At 34.6% G+C, this 20,801-nt stretch overlaps 1 protein-coding gene across 1 annotated transcript; it reads left to right on the top strand.

Moving 5' to 3' along the window:
• The first annotated feature begins 2,128 nt into the window (after positions 1-2,128).
• Positions 2,129-20,536, top strand: LOC115959796 (putative wall-associated receptor kinase-like 16). The gene is made up of 3 exons (XM_031078381.1): positions 2,129-3,155; positions 4,674-4,871; positions 19,023-20,536. The coding sequence occupies exons 1-3, from the start codon at positions 2,333-2,335 to the stop codon at positions 20,228-20,230; spliced, it is 2,229 nt and encodes a 742-aa protein (XP_030934241.1). The 5' UTR covers positions 2,129-2,332; the 3' UTR covers positions 20,231-20,536.
• The last annotated feature ends 265 nt before the right edge of the window (positions 20,537-20,801 follow it).

The raw sequence follows: 20,801 nt of genomic DNA, 5'->3' as shown, positions 1-20,801 counted from the left end.
CCAGATCTCTTATACAACCATCAGAGACTTTACCAGTTGAACTAGAACCCACGATGTCTTTGGGTTAATTAATGATCTTTATAAATTATATTAACTACCTAAAAAATCTTCTCAATGTACGTGTTTGGTACAATAGCAGGAGAAACTATGTATTGAAACCCTTAGATGCATGAAGGGAGATAATTAGTTAATTCATCGTAATACATTTGCATTAATTGAGAGTAATGTATATATTGTTTAGCTTTGACCATATAGACTATATGACAGAATTGGAGTTATTTTAGCATGTTGCAGACAAGTTCATTCTGTTAAAACGTACCGTTTACTCTCTCTTTTTCCCCCTTTTAATTCAATTAAGCTAACAAAAGGATAGACATCTGGCAGATTGGCACATGGACAAAGGAAGATGCATCGCTAGAGACAATGTTTAGTAAGTCAGATAATTCATGCTACTTGAAATTCTAATTTCAGAGATTGAGGCAGACCATCGAAGGCCCTGCATGGGTGAAAAATCATGTTACCCGGAGTTGTCATATTTTAAAGAGAATTAAATATCCGACTTTAAACTTCTGTGAGAGTATTGCAAATAAATTCAACTTTTAAACTAAAAAAATAGAAAGAACTGATATCGTGTGAAAATTTTGGGAAATAACTTACACACATGCGTTTTTAACTAATATCGTGACTTTAAGTCACGATTTTATTCTAAAACGTGCACATATGTAAGTTTCATGTTTGTTTGTATTAGTGTGTAAACACACCTGACACCCCATAAGAATTCACCCTGAATCGTGTGAAAATTATGAATAGGCGTTGTCAGTTAAAAGTCCACATCTTATTACTGCCAAAATTTGACCCTCATCAGTGAGAATATCAATTACATGACATGGTATTATTTTTTATATCAATAAAAGAACAATTTTTAAAATGTTAATGGATTCCAACTTTTTTTTTTTTTTTGACCGAAGAAGGTAGATTCCAACTTAATAAACACTACCTATATCAAAAGTATCCGAATGACACTGTTGTCAGTGTTGTGTAGACTTTAGTGATAGAATTTTTGCGACATACTGCTTTAATTGAAAAAGTCTTCAGTATTTTGAACGTTCGTTAAAATAATAGTGAATAATGTTTAAAGCTCTAGATTTATAGAGTATGAACAGTAAATTTTAGATTTTTTAAAAATAAAAATTCAAATTTTAGCTTATATTGAGGGTGTGTTTGTTTGGAGGTGAAATAGAATGGATGGAAAATTTTGAAGAGAAAATAGAAAGAAAAACCTTTTTAAAGTGTATTTGGTTATGTAGAGATGAAAGAAAATAAATGATGAGGCCTAAGTATTTTCGGTCCACCAAAAAGTTTTCTCTCAAAAATAGAAAGAAAACTAAAGGGAGAAAATAAGGCTATTTAATGAATGAAAATGTCCAATTAATTTCTTCTTCTTCTTTTTTATTTTATTTTTTATTTTTATTTTTGTGCTTTCTGCACTCCTTCCTTTTCTTTTCTTTTTCTTTTTTTTTTTTCTTTACTGAATGTTGCCTTTTCTTTTCTTTTTTTAATTTCTTGGGCTGTGATAGTTGTTTTTTTTTCCTTCTTCTTCTTCTTTTTTTTAACTAGACATGATTTTTTTTTAGGACATGATTTTTATTTTTTAATAAATTGGGTGATTGCTTTTTTTTTGTCACTTTTTTTTAATTGGCCATCATTTTTTAACAAGGGTATATGAATAAATTTATACAAACTCACTTTTTTCATCCCTCTATTTTTTCACTCCCAACCAAACAAAAATGAGAAAAATTAAAATTTTTTCTATCCTCACTTTTTCATCTTCTTACTATTTTCTATCCTCTCACTTTTCCGCACCTCCAACCAAATACAAAAGAATTTCATGGGACATACAAAGCTCTATATGCTCTTGCGAGCAGACACCCTCTTTTATTTTCTTTTATTTTCTTTTCCCAAAAAATACTTTATCGCTCCTAAAGCTCTTTTTGGATTGTGTTAAAGAACAACTAAACGAGCTCTAAATTGAATTAAAAAGGTAAATTTAGTAATTTAGCACGAGCTTCTCAATAATTCTATCACTATTCCGGATAACATAGGACCCTCTAATTCCTATTCCTTATGCCTCTCTCTCTCTCTCTCTCTCTCTCGATTTTGGCCAATAATTGATCACCCAAGCGACCCATGTATACACCTACATTCAGTGCCAGCTAGTCTCCCCAAAGAGTTACTTGCCTTCTATAAAGTTGGCCATTCTAGGCTGTCTATAGCACAAATTAAGAGAGTCTAAATTTTACAAAAGAACAGAGACACCAAAAAAGGCAAAACCATGGCTTTACATGGACTGCTTTTGCACCAACAATTGCTACTTTTGTTGATAATTTCAGCAGTAAGAGCTGGACCTCAATCCAATTCGAACTGTGAAAGGAAGTGTGGAAATGTTGAAATCCGCTACCCGTTTGGAACAAGCTGGGGTTGCTACCTTGATGAATCTTTTCACATCAATTGTGACAACATATCTGGGATTCCAAAACCAGTTCTGGGCAATTCTAACATAGAAGTCCTCAACATATCACTTGAAGATGGTGAGCTGCTAGTCTCAACCCCTTTAACCCGTCGTTGTTTCAACAATGTTTCTTCACTATCACAGACGCAGAGCATATATTCAAAGTTTCCCATCTCAGATAGGAAGAACAAATTCATTGCTGTTGGTTGTGACATTATTGCGTATGTTAGAGATTCATCGGGTATCTATGCGAGTCCATGCATATCAAGCTGTGACAGTAATAGCAGTGTGGTTGAAGGGCACTGCTTTGGCAAGGGCTGTTGTCAGACTACTATACCACCAGGAGTAGTAAATTTCGTTGTGGACATCGATGTCTCTTATGACATGGAATCCTACTACAATTCTTGTGTTTTCGCTTTTGTAGTGAAAAAAGAGGAATTTCACTCTCCCTCTTCAGATCTTCAAAATTTACAAAATAAATCAACCGTTCCTGTGGTGCTTGATTTGACAATTGCAAATAAGACATGCGGAGAAGCATGTAAGGCAAATAATAGTGAATGTTACAAATTACCCAACCGTCCTGGGTATCTTTGCAAGTGCTCCTCAGGTTTTGAAGGGAACGCATACATCGATAATGGTTGCACAGGTACTAGCTAATATATATTAGTTTTTTTTTTTTTTTTTTTTTTTTTTGTTGATAAGTATGAAATTAATTGAAAATGTAAAAGTTGGTTCTAAAATTCGTGACTGTATCAATTGATTAGGATATATTATTATTAATTAGGATATATATATATATATATATATATATATATAGTTCAATTATAGTTAATTTTAGGTAAAACTCTATTAGCTAAGTTTTAAAAAGTTTAAGATTTTACTCCAACTAAAATTATATTTCAAAAAAATTCAAGAATTTTAAAATGAAATTTAAAATTTATTTCAATTATTTTGATCAATTATAATTTTGTATTTTAATATAGTAAATTTTACACATTGCTTACCATATGGCAAGTGGTTCAATATATATTTGCATTTTGGTAATTTAATTTAGATGAAACTCTATTAAAATTTCAATAATATTTTTGAAATATATATATATATATTTTAATTAATTTGTGCTATTTAATATAATAAAATTTACAGATATATGTTTCCATTTTGATAATTTTATCTTTTTATTTCTTTAATCTTATTTTAATTTTGGTTTGTTATAAATTTTGAAATACTTTTCTTTATTTTGGATATTAGAGTGAAATTTTGGATTTTGATGTGATTTGGTTTTTTTCATTTTGGTTTTGAATCATGTTTTATTAGATTTTGTGTCAAAGTGTTTGTTTCATTTTTTCCGCCCTTAATTTATAAAATTTTCGATATGCAACATGTTTTTTGGTTATAGATTGAAGAAGTTTGGATTTTAAGAAAGTTTGTTTTGGGTAATAATTATAATTTTCAAATGTACTTTGATGACGCACTTAATTCTGTAATTAAATATTGTTTGGAAATGACTATTTATCTCTTTCTCTTTTAGAGTTCTTGAGAAAAAAAAAAAAAATTCACCTTGATAATAGAGAAAATAATTTTAGTTGTGATGTAGATTTTTTTGTTTTTTTTGAATAAGTGTAAACTTTAAGAAAAAAAAAAAATTATGCATTGTAAAGATTAGCAACTAGTATATATAAAACCGAAAACATTTGAATTTTTTGATTGAATTTATAATAGTTTGTCACATCATCTTTTAATTTTTTATAATTTTACATATCATTATTCTGATATATATTTTTAATTAAGTGTTGAATTCTATTTTATATTTAAGTACTAACACATAGAATCTTGTCACATCATATTTTTTTAAAATATTATAATATATAGTTTCATAAAAACATAATCATAATAAAAACATATTAACAAAAAAGGGAAAAAGTTGTTAATATTCTCAATTCTCCATGCATTACACTAGTTATTAACTAGCTAAGAACATTGCAACTTGTTAAAAGTACGTGATTAATTGATTAAATTAATTATATCACAATAATTTAAAACAATCAACAATTTAATATAGTGTCAGAATAAAAAGTAATATTATCCATTTCTTCCCTAAATAAAAACCTAAATGAGCACAAAGGTTGTTCATGTTCTGATACATCGTCTGCAACTGTTTCAGATATTAATGAATGCGAAGGATCAAACCCATGCCACCAGTACCAAATATGCAATAACACTAATGGGGGTTACAATTGCACTTGTTGGAAGGGGTACGAACCAATCCACGAAGAGAATGGAAAGGGCGACCGAACAGTACTAACAGGCTGTCAACGCATCCAAGGCAACCAACTTATGAAGACATCTATCATTGCACTGTGTAAGTATAATAATATATATAAGAATTGTATTATTATTATTATTATTATTATTAACTTGCTCTCAAATTTAGGAAAAGTTATTGTGTACTCCCGAGTATCATGAATATGTACTTCTTTCTCTCACATGAATAGTGTGTCCCACTAATTAAATTTTGGTAGAACCCATCATTTATGTGAAAGGAGGGAGTATGCACCATTCATGTGAGAGGAGGGAGTATGCATTTATGGTACTTCAGGAATACTTAATAATTTTCTCAAATTTAGATTGATACATCAATACATTTCAAAAGTGATTAATTTGGTTTCTAAAATTAACTTAGTTCCTAAACATTTGTTAGTCATTTTTTATTCTATATCTTAAGGATTAAGGTAATGAATTTACTATTATTATGTTTACCAAAAAAAAGAATTTACTATTATTATTATTATTATTATTATTAACAGAATACTCTATTTTATATAGTCAAACTCATCCATCAACTTTTAAAATAAATTCAATTTTATGCATATAAGTTGTTTTAGTTAAAAGATAATTTTGAACCACCGTACTCTCTTAATGCGATGGTCACTCCACAAGTATAAATGTTTGTAGAGTGAGGGGGGACAAGGGCTGAGGTTCAAGTCTTCAAGAAGGAGGTTCACACACATATACACTTAGATTAGACTAAAATAGAATTCTATCTTGTATAAAAATAAATAAATAAATAAAAAATTGAAATCAATTAATTTAAAATTGAGATAATATAAAAGAAACAAATTGAAACTGACAAAAAGTATAATTTGGCCAACAAAATATCGATCTTTTTTTTTTTTCCCCTCTTTACTTTTCCATGCTCTCTCACTTTTTCTTTCTGATAACGCACTATGACTTCATGTCACTTTCTTTCAAGTTTCAACCAAAGGAGAAACACAGACTTCCCTAGTCCCTACCAGCTACAATACCCGACAATATGTCACTTATCGCTTCTTTAAACAAAACGACATATTTACACAAGTCAAAGTCTGTGATGTATTGATCCAAAGATTCCAAACGGAGAATTATCACGAAACTTTTTTCATTCTTATTATGGATTGCCATTGCCCATTGGCCTCTTTCTTTGGTCACGTAACTCATGTTGTCTGCTGGACACCAGAATCATCATTATCATCTCTAATTTTTTATTTTTTTATTTTAAAGCAAAGTTATCCTCTGTGAGTAATGATTTAATCTACCATAAAACATTCTATTTGATTTTTCTCGGCCAGGCCATTAAATAAATAAAGAAAACTTTTAAGAATGAATGAAGCGTAAGAGCATGCAATTGCAAATTATATCATATTTTACCGTCTAAAAAGATACTTTATTTATTATAACCTTGTTTGAGGGCCCAGTCATGTGTAGTCCATTAGAAGGATGACCTTATTAGGTCCGGATTCTATTTGGGGAGTTACATCCGGAATTCAACATTGGGTCACGTGGTCCAATGACTACCGGCGTATTTTTAAGCCTACAAAACCATTAAAGCCAAAGTCTAAAAATCACGATAATAGTCGAATAAATATATAATATGCGTTTGATATGATAGTTTTGATTAATAGTTGTAATAATAGTTGAAATAAAGTAGTATTTATTTAGAGGTAAAATATAAAGTCACTTATCTTCGTATGGTTTGTAGCTCCAGTTGTATAACATCAGTGAGCTGATAAGATTCTAGCAAAATGCCAACGGTAGAGGCTAGTTAAGCTTACCCTTCTTATCGTGCATTTAAATGAGTTTAAACCTTAGTTAACAGTTGTAATAGTAATTGGAATAAATTAATATGTATTTAAATGTGAAGTAATCATGTACTCAATTATGTAAATTTAAAAATATGGAATCAAATTCACTTATCTTTGTATGGTTTGTAACCCCAGTTGTATAGTGTTAGTGAGCTGATAGGATTCCAGCAGAATGACTCCAGCGGTAGAGAGGCAATTTGCCATGATGACTTCAAGATTGAAGGGAAAAAATGGGTGCAATTGGAGGGAGAGAGAGTATGCAGAGTTACGTGTAGGGGTTGGTTAAGCTTGCACCCTCTTATCATGCACTTAAATGAGTTTTCCCCTTGATAATGCTCTTTTAGTTATTGTGAAGTTATGAATAGTGTTGCCTTCCATGAGAAGGGCTTTTGTATGGAGTACTTGTGCCTTCTAAGAGAAGGGCTTTATGGAAGATGGATTTGGGCCTTCTAGGAGAAGGGCTTTGATATGAGATCTTGGTGCCTTCTAGGAAAAGAGCTTTAATAATAAAAGTTCATGCCTTCCATGAGAAGGGCTTTTAGTACGAGTGCTTGATATCTCTTGAGAAGTGTGGAGATAGTAAAAGATATAGATGTTTTGTGGGATGTAATATTCATAATATGTATGATATATGGAAGTATGAGAGATATGGAGGTTAAAAATAGTAAAAATATGAGATTATAACCGCTGGAGAAGTTGTAGAGATTGCTTTCCAAGAGGAAAGATTTTGTAAGAGAAGGGTATGGAGATGTGTTTAGGTATTTGGAGATAGGAGCAATAAGATAGGTGTATTTTTTGAATATGGAGAGTGAGAGAATAAGTATAAGAGGGGCAATAGTGTCATAGTGTGTTTAGCAATGTTGCTAGGATTTTCTGCTGGAGGATGTATGAGGGCTTATGAAGGGCATTTATGAGCCAAGGGCTGAAGAGTTTAGTTCCTAATTCAGAAACTAAAAAATTTAGAAGCTCAGAACTTCATTAAGAGCTTCCAAAGATTATTAGAGGGAGAGAGAATAGAGAATATTTATGAGAAAGTTGTTCTTCTCCCTTGGTCCCCCCCTTGAGGTGTTGATCTAGGGTCCCCTTAGAGCTGAGTTTAAGGGGGTATTTTAGCAAAGAATATCAACCAAAATCTGTCTCAACTAGCAATGAATCTTCAGAGAATCCATCTTAAGATTTGGACAAAAATGGTATGTTTAGGTTTAAGGTGTTCTTGCTATTTTAAGTAAGAGCTGCTGGGGAAAGAGCAGCAGAAAAGGAAAGTATTTTGGCAAGAAAAAGATAATTACTTTAGTTGGTTTTGGTTTTAGCCAAATGTGGAAAATCAGTAATGCTAAGGCTGCTGGGTCAGCTATTACATTTGTTCTAAAAAAGCTATCCCAGCTATTAGGAAAAGCTGTGACAACTATCATGACACAGCTGTCATAAGACAGCTGTTGCTTTGGACAGAAGCAGATGAGGTCAGCTGGGTGATTTCAGACTACTAGAGAGGACATTCAGCATTTATTTCATGAATTTGGCTGAAAAATGGTAAGATCTCTTTCAAGGGTATCTTGCTATTTTTGGTATAGTAGCTAGTTGCTGGGATTTCAACATTAAATGGCTGATGATATCATTTCCAGCCAGGTGTCAAGTGCTGAATACACTACTAGGGTTCTGCTGGAAATGTTTCCTTTTTTGGGTGTTTGTATTTTTGGTGCAAGGTTCCATTACAACACATTTCTAGTAAGTAATAGAATGGTTGGTTGAAAGTTAATGAAGCTTTAGAGATCTAGTTAAGGTCTCATTATGTTGTGACATAATCTTGGTGAGTAAGAAAAGTATTTAATGCTCTGCTCTGGCAGCTGGTAGAGAAATATATGGTCTGATTGTGGGAGACAGCAGCTGGGTATTAGAGATATCATGAATATTTTGTATATAGTTGGAGATTAAAGATAGCCAATCAGATTAAGCCATGTGTTTAAGTTGGATTTTAGCTGAAAGTAGTAATAAGATTTATGTAAAATAATATAATGAAGTTTCTAAATTTGTATAGTAACAGCTGGGGATTGAATAAATAGTTATTTTCTAAGCATTTAGATGGCTAGAGATATTGAGTATTTGTCACATGATGAATATTAAGTTTTAGGAAAAGAGCAATGGAGAATTTTATCATCTAAAGTGCTATGTGATAAGAGATGCTTACCATATGTTACCTACTACACACGGACTCGTCAAAGTTCAGGGAGTTGGAAGACACGCCAAGCAACATGTCTCTTTTATCAACTTTAAACCACTGGAGGTTTATTGAACATACCTTTTGGCCCTCCAAACTATGACTCCCAAAGTTTCCCCAAAGAGACTTATGAGCTTGGATCATAAGCTAAAGATGAAATGACATACCTTAGGTTTTGTTGTCATTTTGTGTAAATATGGGCTCTTGTTAAAGAAGCCGCTTGCCATGAGTGTAAGAGAGGTAATATGGGCCGTGAGTTTTAATTCATTGCTTAAGCCTGATCCATATGTTGATGTTGATGATATCATGGGTTATGATTCCAATAGATGAAAAGGAAATGTGGACCATGAATCCGCCTCTTGAAGTAAGGATCTCGTGGGCCATGTGAGCCTAATCCATGTAGTTGAATGAGATATGAGCTTATTTTTGGCTTTAAAGAGATTTATCCAAAAAGTCAATAATATGTTGATGTGGCATGGGTTACCAATGAAGTAATGCCATGTGGGCTGAAAAAAGAGTCCTCAACATTTAGCCCCCTAAGTGCATGGGCTTATACTACAAAGGCATGCACGAGTAACGGGTTTGCTTGAAGACCTTTTTAGATGAGGCAATCTATGATTGTTAACTGCTGGAGATGATACTGCTGGATTGAAGGCAGCACTGTAATGTTACAGCTGGTTAGGATTGCAACTAGATGTGGTGCTGCCGGGTTGAGGGCAGCATGGTAATGTTGAAGTTGGTGAGGATTGCAGCTGGATGTGGTGCTACTGGGTTGAGGGCAGCAAGGTAATGTTGAAGTTGGTTACGATTGGAGCTGGATGTGGTGTTGTCGATTGAGGGCAGCAAGGTAATGTTAAAGTTGGTCAGGATTGCAACTGGATGTGGTGTTACTTCAATTATGATTGTGTTTGTTGAAGTTGATGCATTTGGAGCTAACTTCATTCTTGTAGTTGCAATCGCGGTTGGTCCATTCGAAAATAGTATGAGCCCAACTTTCAATGCTACGGCTAGAAAGGATACTACTCTTGCTTCAGCGAATTGAAGTTGTCACTGCTAAATGTCTGAATACTGAGTTTACAGCTGGGGCAGTCTAGGATGTATTTTGATATCATAGCAGATGAATATTTTGCTCATATCGCTAATTGTAGTCAATTCTTGAAGAAGTTTGATGGAGATGGCCAAGATAATATGAGCTTCCTATTGAGATTTCGTCCTTGTTGGAAGAGTTGCTTTAGGAAGCATAGAGATTGAATGGCCACTTGTAGGATTGGCTGCATGATCATGATTGTATTAATAGAGTCGTAGGTAATGATCATATTGCTGGATCTGATAGTACTGCTAGAGTAATAAAATAGGTGTCGCTGGACATGTAGAGATTTAATGTAGTAGAAAGTCCATAGTTGGAGTAGTAACCTTGATTTAATTGGTAGAGTGACTGGTCTTCATGTAGATTTATATGTAGTCCTCTCAAATGGATAGTGAGAATCCAAGCCCCCAAGTGTAAGATTACTGCAACTTTGATGATGACGTTGCAAAGATTCCAGCGATGTGATGCATAAGACCATTATGATTCTAATAGTGTAGTGCGTGGGACACGACTTTGAAGAGGGTGCGTGGGACTTCCACGACTTGACATAATAGTAATTCAAGGGATAGAGCTCCATTTGTTGCTTGTAATTTTGTGAGAGTGCCAAATTGATAAGTAATGTGTTCTTGAAAGAAGTTGGCTGCCGTTGGACCAATAGACTTGTATAGTGGAAATGACTCTAGTGATATTGTTGTACTTTGTTGTGATAAATATCCAATTGTAGTCCCCAGAGATGGAACCTTAGGATTAATGAGATCAAGCCCCCAAGTGTAGAGAGGCCCTGGATAAGCATATATTAGCAAGTGAGGAGTATCTTGACAAATTCAGCAGTGAAATTTGCACTTTTGCTACTTGACATAGTGTAGGTACTTGTGGTAATGATCTCGTATGATGATTGCTTGATTGAGCATGCTGGAATCAGTAAGTCTATTTGCTGGAGGCATCTGTATAAACTGATGGATCTGCTGGAGTTCTGAACATGAGTAGCTGGGGTTTGTTCTATCTGCCCAAGCAAGCTGCTGGGTGTGTGTTAGTTTACTGCTGGAGTAATCTTTTCTTGATTTGAATAGGTGATTCATCATTCTGGATGACTTTTTGATTTGCTGAATGTAATGACTATTGAGTAAATGATAATGGTTGAGAATATTTGATCTTTGTGTCATTGTCTATGAAGGAAATAGCATTGGCAGCTTCTAGGAAAGTATGGCTGGCATGAGTTCTAGCGGTAAAACAGGAAATACCAGATTGATGGTGACAGTTTTCCCCTCGTGTTTAGGAAGTGAGTTCAATTGAACCTCTTGTTGCCCTTAAGTAAGAATCGAGGGTGCCACTTGACAATGTTGGTAGGTGATTCTTTGTTGGACTTAGATAGTTTGGAGACTACCTCATCTTTTCCAGTGGTAGGTGGATTCTTGTCAAGTTGTTGGCCATTGGCTTCTTGCATTTTTCACAATTCGCTGGGTTATGATGAGAAGTAACAAGGACTGTGGATTACTCATCTTACTTTCCAGCGGCACAAGGCTTTTATTGATGCAGTAACTTTTAGACCTTTGCAGCAGCTGGGGAGATTGTGTGATGCGAAGATACAGCAGTAGGTAGTTTGGAATAGTGCCATGAGATTGCTGGATGGATTCAAGTAAGACTTGGATCTGATTTTTGCTTATGGAGAGCAGCAAGAGTGATCCTCAATTCTTCATGAGAAACACTTTTCGGTAAAGATTCCCCATGTAGCAATGGAAGTAGGTTGAATAGTGATGTGGCAAAATGTTGGTATGATCCGTGATGAATTAGGAAAGTTCTCTTGCAAAGTTCTCCATTTCTTGGATGTAGGCCTCAAATGATAACCTATATGTTAGTGAAACAGAGACAATTGCCATGAGATTTACCATGGGCTTTGATAAGTAATTGCCATGGGCTTGAACCATGGACTTTTAATTGGAATTGAATTCCATTGATAAGATAGTTTTGCCATGGACTTGAATCATGGGCTTTTGAAATATATTATTGCCAAAGTATTAACTTTAGACTTTGAGCATAATATAATATTATTTGCCAAATAATATTTGGGCTGTTATGAAATAATTTTTTGTCAAAAAGTAGTAGTTTTGGGTTGTTGATAAGATATTGCCAAAATAGTATTGGACAGTTGTAAAATATTGCCAATGATAGTATTTATGCTTTTGAGTATAATGCAATTGTTTTTGCCAAAATAATATTTGGGCTTTTGTAAATAGGTGCCAAAGTAATACTTGGGTTTTATAAAATAGGTGACATATTAGTATTTGGGCTTTGTAAAATAGACGCCAAATTAGTATTTGAGCTTTATAAAATAGATGCCAAATTAGTATTTGGACTTTGTAGGATTTTGTAAAAAATATTGTCATGTAGCAATGGACTTAGTAAGAATGCCGTGTAGCAACGAGCTTTAGAGGTGTTGTGTAGTAACGGGCTTTAGAGGTGTCGTGTAGCAACGGGCTTTGTGTGAAGGTTTTGTTGGGTTTTTTAGGTTTTGCCCACAAGGTAAATGATTTTGGGCTTTTTTGTAGAGATAGTATAATTTTGTGGCCCAATTTTGATAGTAATGTGATACGTATTTTTGTGGAAAACCCAAGTTGGATAATATGTAGGATATAATTGGTAGTATTTGTGAGAGGGCTCAAGGTAACTTATGGGGCTTATATAGGAATATTTGTGGGAGCTCAAGTTAGGTAATAATGTGGAGAGTATTTGGGTAATATGTGGGAAGTATTTTGTATTTGGTGAGTGGGTAAATAGGGATTTGAGATATAATAATTCATCCAGCTGAAGAAGTGTTTTCTACTGGAGGCTTTTTTATTGAACTACTAGAGAAAATAGATTGTTTAGCAAAAAGAGGGTTTTCTGCTAATGAGGCCTGCTGCTACAGAAGTGATGGATAACAATGAATATGTCTAGTAGCATGGGGGTTTGCTACTGATCAGGCCCTTTGTTGTTGGACTGCTGGATAATAATAAATCTGCCTAGCTGTATGAGGGTTTGCTAATAAAGCCCTCTGATGTTGAACTATTGGGTAATAGTGCAACCAAAGAAGGGTAATTAGTTGCTGAGGCCCTTTGCTACTGGAGAGATGAACATGTCCAGCGGTAAAAAGGGTTGCTATCGATTAGACCCTTGCTTATTGGATTGCTGGATAATAATAGATCTGCCTAACTGTATGAGGGTTTGCTGATAAAGCCCTCTAATGTTAAACTATTGGGTAATAGTGCAGCCAAAGAAGGGTAATCTGTTGTTGAGGCCCTCTGTGGCTAAAGTGACGGATAGTAGTAAAGATCTCCAGCGGTAAGAAGGGTTTCTGCTGCTGAGACCCTCTGTGGCTGGAATGATAGATAATAGCGAATATCTCCAACGGGAAGAGGGGTTTCTCCTGCTGAGGCCCTTTGTGGCTAAAATGATGGATAATAGTGAATATCCCCAGCGGTAAAAGGGTTTTCTATTGCTGAGGCCCTCTGTGGCTGGTATGACAGATAAGAGTGTATATCCCCAGCGGTAAGAGGGTTTTCTGTTGCTGAAGCCCTCTATGGCTGGTATGATGGATAAGCTTGCTTTTGGGGAAGAGATCATCTTTTATGGGGTTAATAAGCTTGTAATAAGTATGTTGCAAGCCTTGGTGCAGCTCGAATGATAGAGGGACACGTGGAATAGCATTTTCTTGAATAATAATGATGTAATATTATTGTAACTCAGCGTCGTGAGCTGCTAGATCAAGAGATTTTAAGTATTCAGAATCAAGTTCTCCTCTATGATATGTGATTCTAGACTTTGGAGGCATGACATGGCAATACATGCAACTCCCTAGTGGAGTCGCCAAATGTTCGAGGGCAGGCCTTTTTCGATTGCCCAGCTATGTGTGGTCCGTTAGAGTGATAACCTTACTAGGCCCTGGTTCTGTTTGGGGAGTTGCATCCGGAACTCAACATTGGGCCACGTGGTCCAGTGGCTACCGGCGTACTTTTAAGCTTACAAAACCATTAAACCAAAGTCTAAGAATCATGATAATAGTCGAATAAATATATAATATGCATTTCAAATGATAGCTTTGATTAGTAGTTGTAATAACAGTTGAAATAAAGTAGTATTTATTTAGAGGTAAAGTAATCATGTACTCAATGATGCAAATTTAAAGATATAGAAGCAAAGTCACTTATCTTCGTATGATTTGGAGCTCCAGTCGTGTAGCATCATAAGCTGATAGGATTCCAGCAGAATGCCAGTGGTAGAGCCTGGTTAAGCTTACCCCTCTTATCATGCATTTAAATGAGTTTAAGCCTTGGTTAACAGTTGTAATAGTAGTTGGAATAAAGTAATATGTATTTAAATGTAAAGTAATCATGTACTCAATGACGTAAATTTAAAGATATGGAAGCAAAGTCACTTATCTTTGTATGGTTTGTAGCCCCAGCTGTATAGCGTCAGTGAGCTGATAGGATTCCAACAGAATGACTCTAGCAGTAGAGAGGCAATTTGCCATGATGACTTCAAGATTGAAGGGGAAAAATTGGTACAACTGGAGGGAGAGAGAGTATGCCCAACTGTGTATAGGGGCTGGTTAGGTTTGCCCCTCTTATCATGCATTTAAATGAGTTTTCCCCTTGACAATGCTCTTTTAGTTGTTGTGAAGTTATGAATAGTGTTACCTTCCATAAGAAGGGCTTTTTTATGGAGTACTTGTGCCTTCTAAGAGAAGGGCTTTATGTAAGATGGATTTGGGCCTTCTAGGAGAAGGGCTTTGATATGAGATCATGGTGCCTTCTAAGAAAAGGGTTTTAGTAATAGAAGTTCATGCCTTCCATAAGAAAGACTTTTAGTACGAGTGCTTGATATCTCTTGAGAAGTGTGGAGATAGTAAAAGATATAGATGTTTTGTGGGATGTAATATTCGTAATATGTATGATATATGGAAGTATGAGAGATATGGAGGTTAAAGATAGTAAAAATATGAGATTATAACCTCTGGAGAAGTTGTAGAGATTGCTTTCCAAGAGGAAAGAGTTTGGAAGAGAAGGGTATAGAGATGTGTTTAGGTATTTGGAGATAGGAGCAGTAAGATAGGTGTATTTTCTGAACATGGAGAGTGAGAGAATAAGTATAAGAGGGGTAATAATGTTGTAGTGTGTTTAGCAATGTCGCTGGGATTTTCTGCTGGAGGATGTATGAGGGCTTATAAAGGGCATTTATGAGCCAAGGGCTGAAGAGTTTTGTTCCTGATTTAGAAACTAAAAACTCAGAAGCTCAGAACTTCATTAAGAGCTTCCGAAGATTATTAGAGGGAGAGAGAATAGAGAAGTTTTATGAGAGAGTTGTTCTTCTCCCTTGGTCCCCCCTTTGAGGTGTTGATCCAGGGTCCCCTTAGAGCTAAGTTTAAAGGGGTATTTTAGCAAAGAATATTAGCCAAAATCTGTCTCAACTAGAAATGAATCTTCAGAAAATCCATCTTAAGATTTGGGCAAAAATGGTATGTTTAGGTTTAAGGTGTTCTTACTGTTTTGGGTAAGAGCTGCTGGGGAAAGAGCAACAGAAAAGGAAAGTATTTTTTCAAGAAAAGTAAGAATATCAGCTAAAATATGTCTCAACTAGCAATGAATCATGACACAGATGTTACAGCTGTCATAAAACAACTATTGCTTTGGGCAAAGGTAGATGAGGTCAATTGGTTGATTTCAGACTGCTGGAGAGGACATTTAGCATTTATTTCATAGATTTGGCTGAAAAATTGTAAGATCTCTTTCAAGGGTTTCTTGCTATTTTTGGTATAGCAGCTGGTTGCTGAGATTTCAGCATTAAATGGCTAATGATATCACTTCCAGCCAGGTGTCAAGTGCTGAATACACTGCTGGGGTTTTGCTGGAAATGCTTCCTTTTTTGGGTGTTTGTGTTTTTGGTGCAAGGTTCCATTACAACACATTTCTAGTAAGTAATAGAATGTTTGGTTGAAAGTTAATGAAGCTTTAGAGATCTAGTTAAGGTCTCATTGTGTTGTGACATAATCTTGGTGAGCAAAAAGAATATTTAATGCTCTGCTCTAGCAGCTGGCAAAAAAATATATGGTCTGATTGTGGGAGACAACAGCTGAGTATTAAAGATATCATGAATATTTTGTATATAGTTGGAGATTAAAGATAACCAATCAGATTAGGCCATGTGTTTGAGTTGCATTTTAGCTGAAAGTAGTAATAAGATTTATGTAGAATAATATAATGAAGTTTCTAAATTTGTATAGCAACAGCTGGAGATTAAATAAATAGTTATTTTCTCAGCATTTAGATGGCTGGAGATATTGAGTATTTGTCACATGATGAATATTAAGTTTTAGGAAAAGAACAATAGAGAATTTTATCATCTAAAGTGCTATGTGATAAAAGATGTTTACCATATGTTACCCACTACACACGGACTCATCAGAGTTCAGGGAGTTAGAAAAGACACGCTAAGCAACATGTCTCTTTTATCAACTTTAAACTGCTGGACCTTTACTGAATATACCTCTTGGCCCTCTAAACCACGACTCTCAAAGTTTCCCCAAAGAGACTTATGAGCTAGGATCATAAGCCGAAGATGAGATAACATACCTCAGGTTTTGTTGTCATTTTGTGTAAATATAGACTCTTGTTGAAGAAAGCGCTTGGCATGTGTAAGAGAGGTAATATGAGCCGTGAGTTTTGATTCATTGCTCAAGCCTGATCCATACGTTGATGTTGATGATATCATGGGTTACGATCCCAATTAATGAAAAGGAAATGTGAACCATGAATCCGCCTCTTGAAGTAAGGATCTCGCAGGCCATGTGAGCCCAATCCATGTAGTTGAACGAGATATGAGCTTATTTTGGACCTTAAAGAGATTTACCCAAAAATCAATAATATGTTGATGTGGCATGGGTTGCCAATGAAATATTGCCATGTGGGCCGAAAAAAGAGTGCTCAACAAACCTTGATTTTGAAACTCAAACCATTTAATGAACTAAAAAAATGAAAGGTTCAATGTTTTTGAGATCAGACCCAAGTTCAACTGATATGCGTGCCCCAATGGTTTGCATGCTAGACATGTTATTTCACTTACTAAGAGCAAGTTCAAGTCTTGCCAGCAAAATTGGGTTCTTATAGAACCAGTTCCCAGTTAACCCGGTCAAATCAGCCAGTCCGGTCTGAGTTTAAAAACAATGATTATAACATCTTATTTTACAATACACCTAATATCTCAACTTTTATTTTATCATGCAACACATTAAAATAATATATCTACAAAATAAAATACTATAACCCAAAATCATCTCTCTCCTCTCTCTAATTTTTGTCTCTCTTCCTCTTTGACTCTTTCTTTCTTTCTCTCAACCACCTATCACCGCTGAGCAGCCCAATAGAACCACTTGTCGACACAGCTGCCGATTCAAACTCAAACATAATACCCAAGCGAAACCCAATTACCCAAGCGAAACCCAATTACCCAAACAAAAACTTAAAGCCGATACCCAAATAAATCCCAAAACCCAACTAAAACTCAAAACCCACCTATCACTGCCACTGCAACCACTTGCCACCACCACCACCATGAACAAACCCAAAAAAAGCTAATGAAACTCAAATAAACCACCAATGCCTCACTGCCCATCACCCACCACCGCCAACATAAAACCCACAAATGACCAACAAAACCCAAGCTACTGCCACTAATCCAGCAACATCACTGAAATCAGAACCACCAAAATCGAAAACCACTTGTAACCACTGAAACCCAGATAGAAGCCCAGATACTGATGCTCTAACGGAAATATTTTATATTTCCAAGAGAATATCCGGGTAGAGTGAGAAATGATGTAAATGCAAATGTCCCAAATTTTATTCACCAGACATCGTTGTTAGTGTGAAAAATGACTTAGATCTCTATGTTGGAGGGGATTAGGAGGTTTCAACTAAATTAAATGTTGAGATTCAAGTAATAGTTCAATGATAATTATATCTTTTATTGTGTTTTATCTAAGTAAACACCAATATTGAAATTCAGGGCTTTAACGTTTAAAACTCTTTATTTCAAATGAATATGATGAATGACGATGATATTCATAATATTAACAGTGATTAAATAAATTTTAGCACTAGATTGAATTAATTGAGTTCATGAAAATACAAAACTTTTGTATTATGTCCTCTGATATCATCTCTTACAATTTTTTTTTTTTTTTTTTTCAGTCGGTTACCTAAATGAGGTATCAACTTCAAAGCATTTTATCTTATAATTTGTCCAACGCTCTAAAAGCTAAAACTATTTTTAGTTATTTATTTATTTAAAAAAAAAAAAAATTACTCTACTATCAAACAGACCCTTAATGTTAGACTTGAGGGTTGGTTTTTTGTTTTTCAATTGACTTGGTGAAGAGTTGAGGTCTTCACTGACAGATGTTATCAATCCGATGTTCTTATTGCTTGCTATTTTTTTTTTTTTTTTTTTTTTTTGAATTCACTGTCATAGACTATGCAAAAATAAGATATTTTGAAGAAAATAAGAAATTTAGACTTTCAAAAAAAAAAAAAAAAAAAAAACGGTTCCTGCATTTCGTTATATAAACGATGCTTTTGATTCTCAACTAGCTAGGTTCGCTATCCAAACAAGTTCAAAAACCATACGGATTGCCTCTTAATACTTGCTTGTGGGAGGTCCAATCTTTGATATATATGCCATGATTTTTTTAAAGAAAAAATTATGCATTCTTAGCTTCGCTAATGTCTTCTTCATAATTAACAAAGGAACTCAACGTGGTTTTATAAAAGGATGTCAATTCAAAACCTGGTTCACCAGTTCTCTTTCAATTGTATATTTTTAATTTTGATATAATTTGTCATTACCAGATTTGAGAGCCGCTCATAGCGGAGTATATGTTTTTGTGGCAGTCATTAACTATTATAATTCCAATCTTGATTGCGTCTTCATATGATACGTATGTTAAATATACTTCTCAACTGTATCAAAATTTGTGCCATTACAGAGACAGTGGTATTAACAAATTTAAAGAAGTTAAAACGTTCTACTTGGTGAAAATGCAAGTTTGAATATGTGCAGGTATCAGCGTAAGCCTCTTAATATTGCTTTTGGGAGGCTCTTGGATATATTGGGGTCTAAAAAGAAGAAAGCACCTCAAGATCAAAGAAAAATTCTTCCAGCAGAATGGTGGTTTATTGTTAAAACAACGAGTCTCTAATCACGAAAGTTCCATGACAACCAAAATCTTTACTGCAGAAGAGTTAAAAAAGGCCACCAACAACTATGACGAGAGTAGAGTCCTTGGCCATGGAGGCTATGGAACAGTGTATAAAGGAGTATTATCTGATAACAAAGTTGTTGCCATTAAGAAGTCTAAAATTGGTGATCAGAGTCAAATTGAGCAATTCATAAATGAAGTGATTGTGCTTACCCAAATTAACCATAGGAATGTGGTTAAGTTGTTTGGTTGTTGTCTAGAAACAGAAGTGCCTTTACTTGTTTATGAATTCATCACAAACGGAACTCTTTGTGACCACATACATGATAAAGGCCGATCATCCTTACTTTCATGGGAAAAACGTTTGAAAATTACTACAGAAACAGCTGAAGCACTTGCATACTTGCATTCTGCAACTTCTATGCCAATTATACATAGAGATATTAAAACTGCGAATATATTGTTAGATGATAACTATACAGCAAAAGTAGCTGACTTTGGAGCTTCAAGACTAGTTCCACTTGATCAAACACAATTGACCACTTTGGTGCAAGGAACTTTGGGGTATTTGGATCCAGAATACTTACAAACTAGCAATCTAACAGAAAAAAGTGATGTCTATAGCTTTGGTGTTGTTATGGCAGAGCTACTGACAGGTAAGAAGGCACTTTCTTTTGATAGGCCTGAAATTGATAGAAATTTAGCAACATCCTTTGTTTCTGCCATAAAAGAGGACCGCTTACTTCAAATTGTTGAAGTTCACATTGTTAATGATGGTAATATTGAGCAACTAACGGAAGTTGCTAATCTTGCAAAAAGGTGCCTAAGGTTGAGAGGGGATGATAGGCCTTCTATGAAAGAGGTGGCAGCAGAGCTGGAAAGATTGAAAAAAATGGAAAAAAAGCCATCGGAAAACACTGATGTCTATGCGAACAAGACTGAATACTTGCTCAGTGCAACTAGTAAGTCTTTCGATATTGATGTTGGCACCGGTGGTTCTACCAGTACAACTGCTGAATATGATAGCATGAATGACCAGTTACTGAAACTCGTGGATAATGGGAGATAATTACTTGCTCCTTCGTAATATATTGGTATCGATTGACAATCGAATTTGACATGGTGTTATGATGGGCAAAATAATTTCCAAGTAAGCAATCAACTAACAATCTTGGAAGTCAAAAATTGTTTCGAAAGTTTGACGCCAATTGGGTCTGTCTTGAAATAATATTTGTATTTATTAAATACTATCGTGTGAGTATTGTCAATTGTATTTGTCTTGTGAATTATATTTCGAATATTGGAAGATGTAGTAATTAAGAGTGTGATTGTATTTAAGTTTATATATATGATGAAGACGTAGGAGTCCGATCAAGATCAAGTCTTCTATATTGATTTCTTATTGATTGTGATCATTTGGTTTAGTGTAGTTTCCATTTATCTATTTCTTTCTATTGCTAAACCAGTAAACCTATGAATTTTCTAATTCTCTCTTCCTCCCTTTTTCACACACATTAGAGTTATTGATATATCTCTTTTGGATGCCAATAATTAGTTGGACTTAGACTAGATGATCGAAGTGGAAGTGCAAATGAACTTTTTTGTATGACACTATATTGCTTTTGAACATGTTTTAAACT

The sequence above is a fragment of the Quercus lobata genome, chromosome 9 (genome assembly GCF_001633185.2).
Source record: "Quercus lobata isolate SW786 chromosome 9, ValleyOak3.0 Primary Assembly, whole genome shotgun sequence".
Taxonomy (NCBI): domain Eukaryota; kingdom Viridiplantae; phylum Streptophyta; class Magnoliopsida; order Fagales; family Fagaceae; genus Quercus; species Quercus lobata.
Note: the sequence above shows the minus strand (reverse complement) of the source record. Positions and strands in the feature narration are given on the sequence as shown.

Coding starts and splice junctions, on each gene's coding strand:
- LOC115959796 (XM_031078381.1), top strand. CDS start 2,333: ATGGCTTTACATGGACTGCTTTTGCACCAACAATTGCTACTTTTGTTG. Junction 3,156..4,673: donor CATCGATAATGGTTGCACAG/GTACTAGCTAAT, acceptor CAACTGTTTCAG/ATATTAATGAATGCGAAGGA. Junction 4,872..19,022: donor GACATCTATCATTGCACTGT/GTAAGTATAATA, acceptor GAATATGTGCAG/GTATCAGCGTAAGCCTCTTA.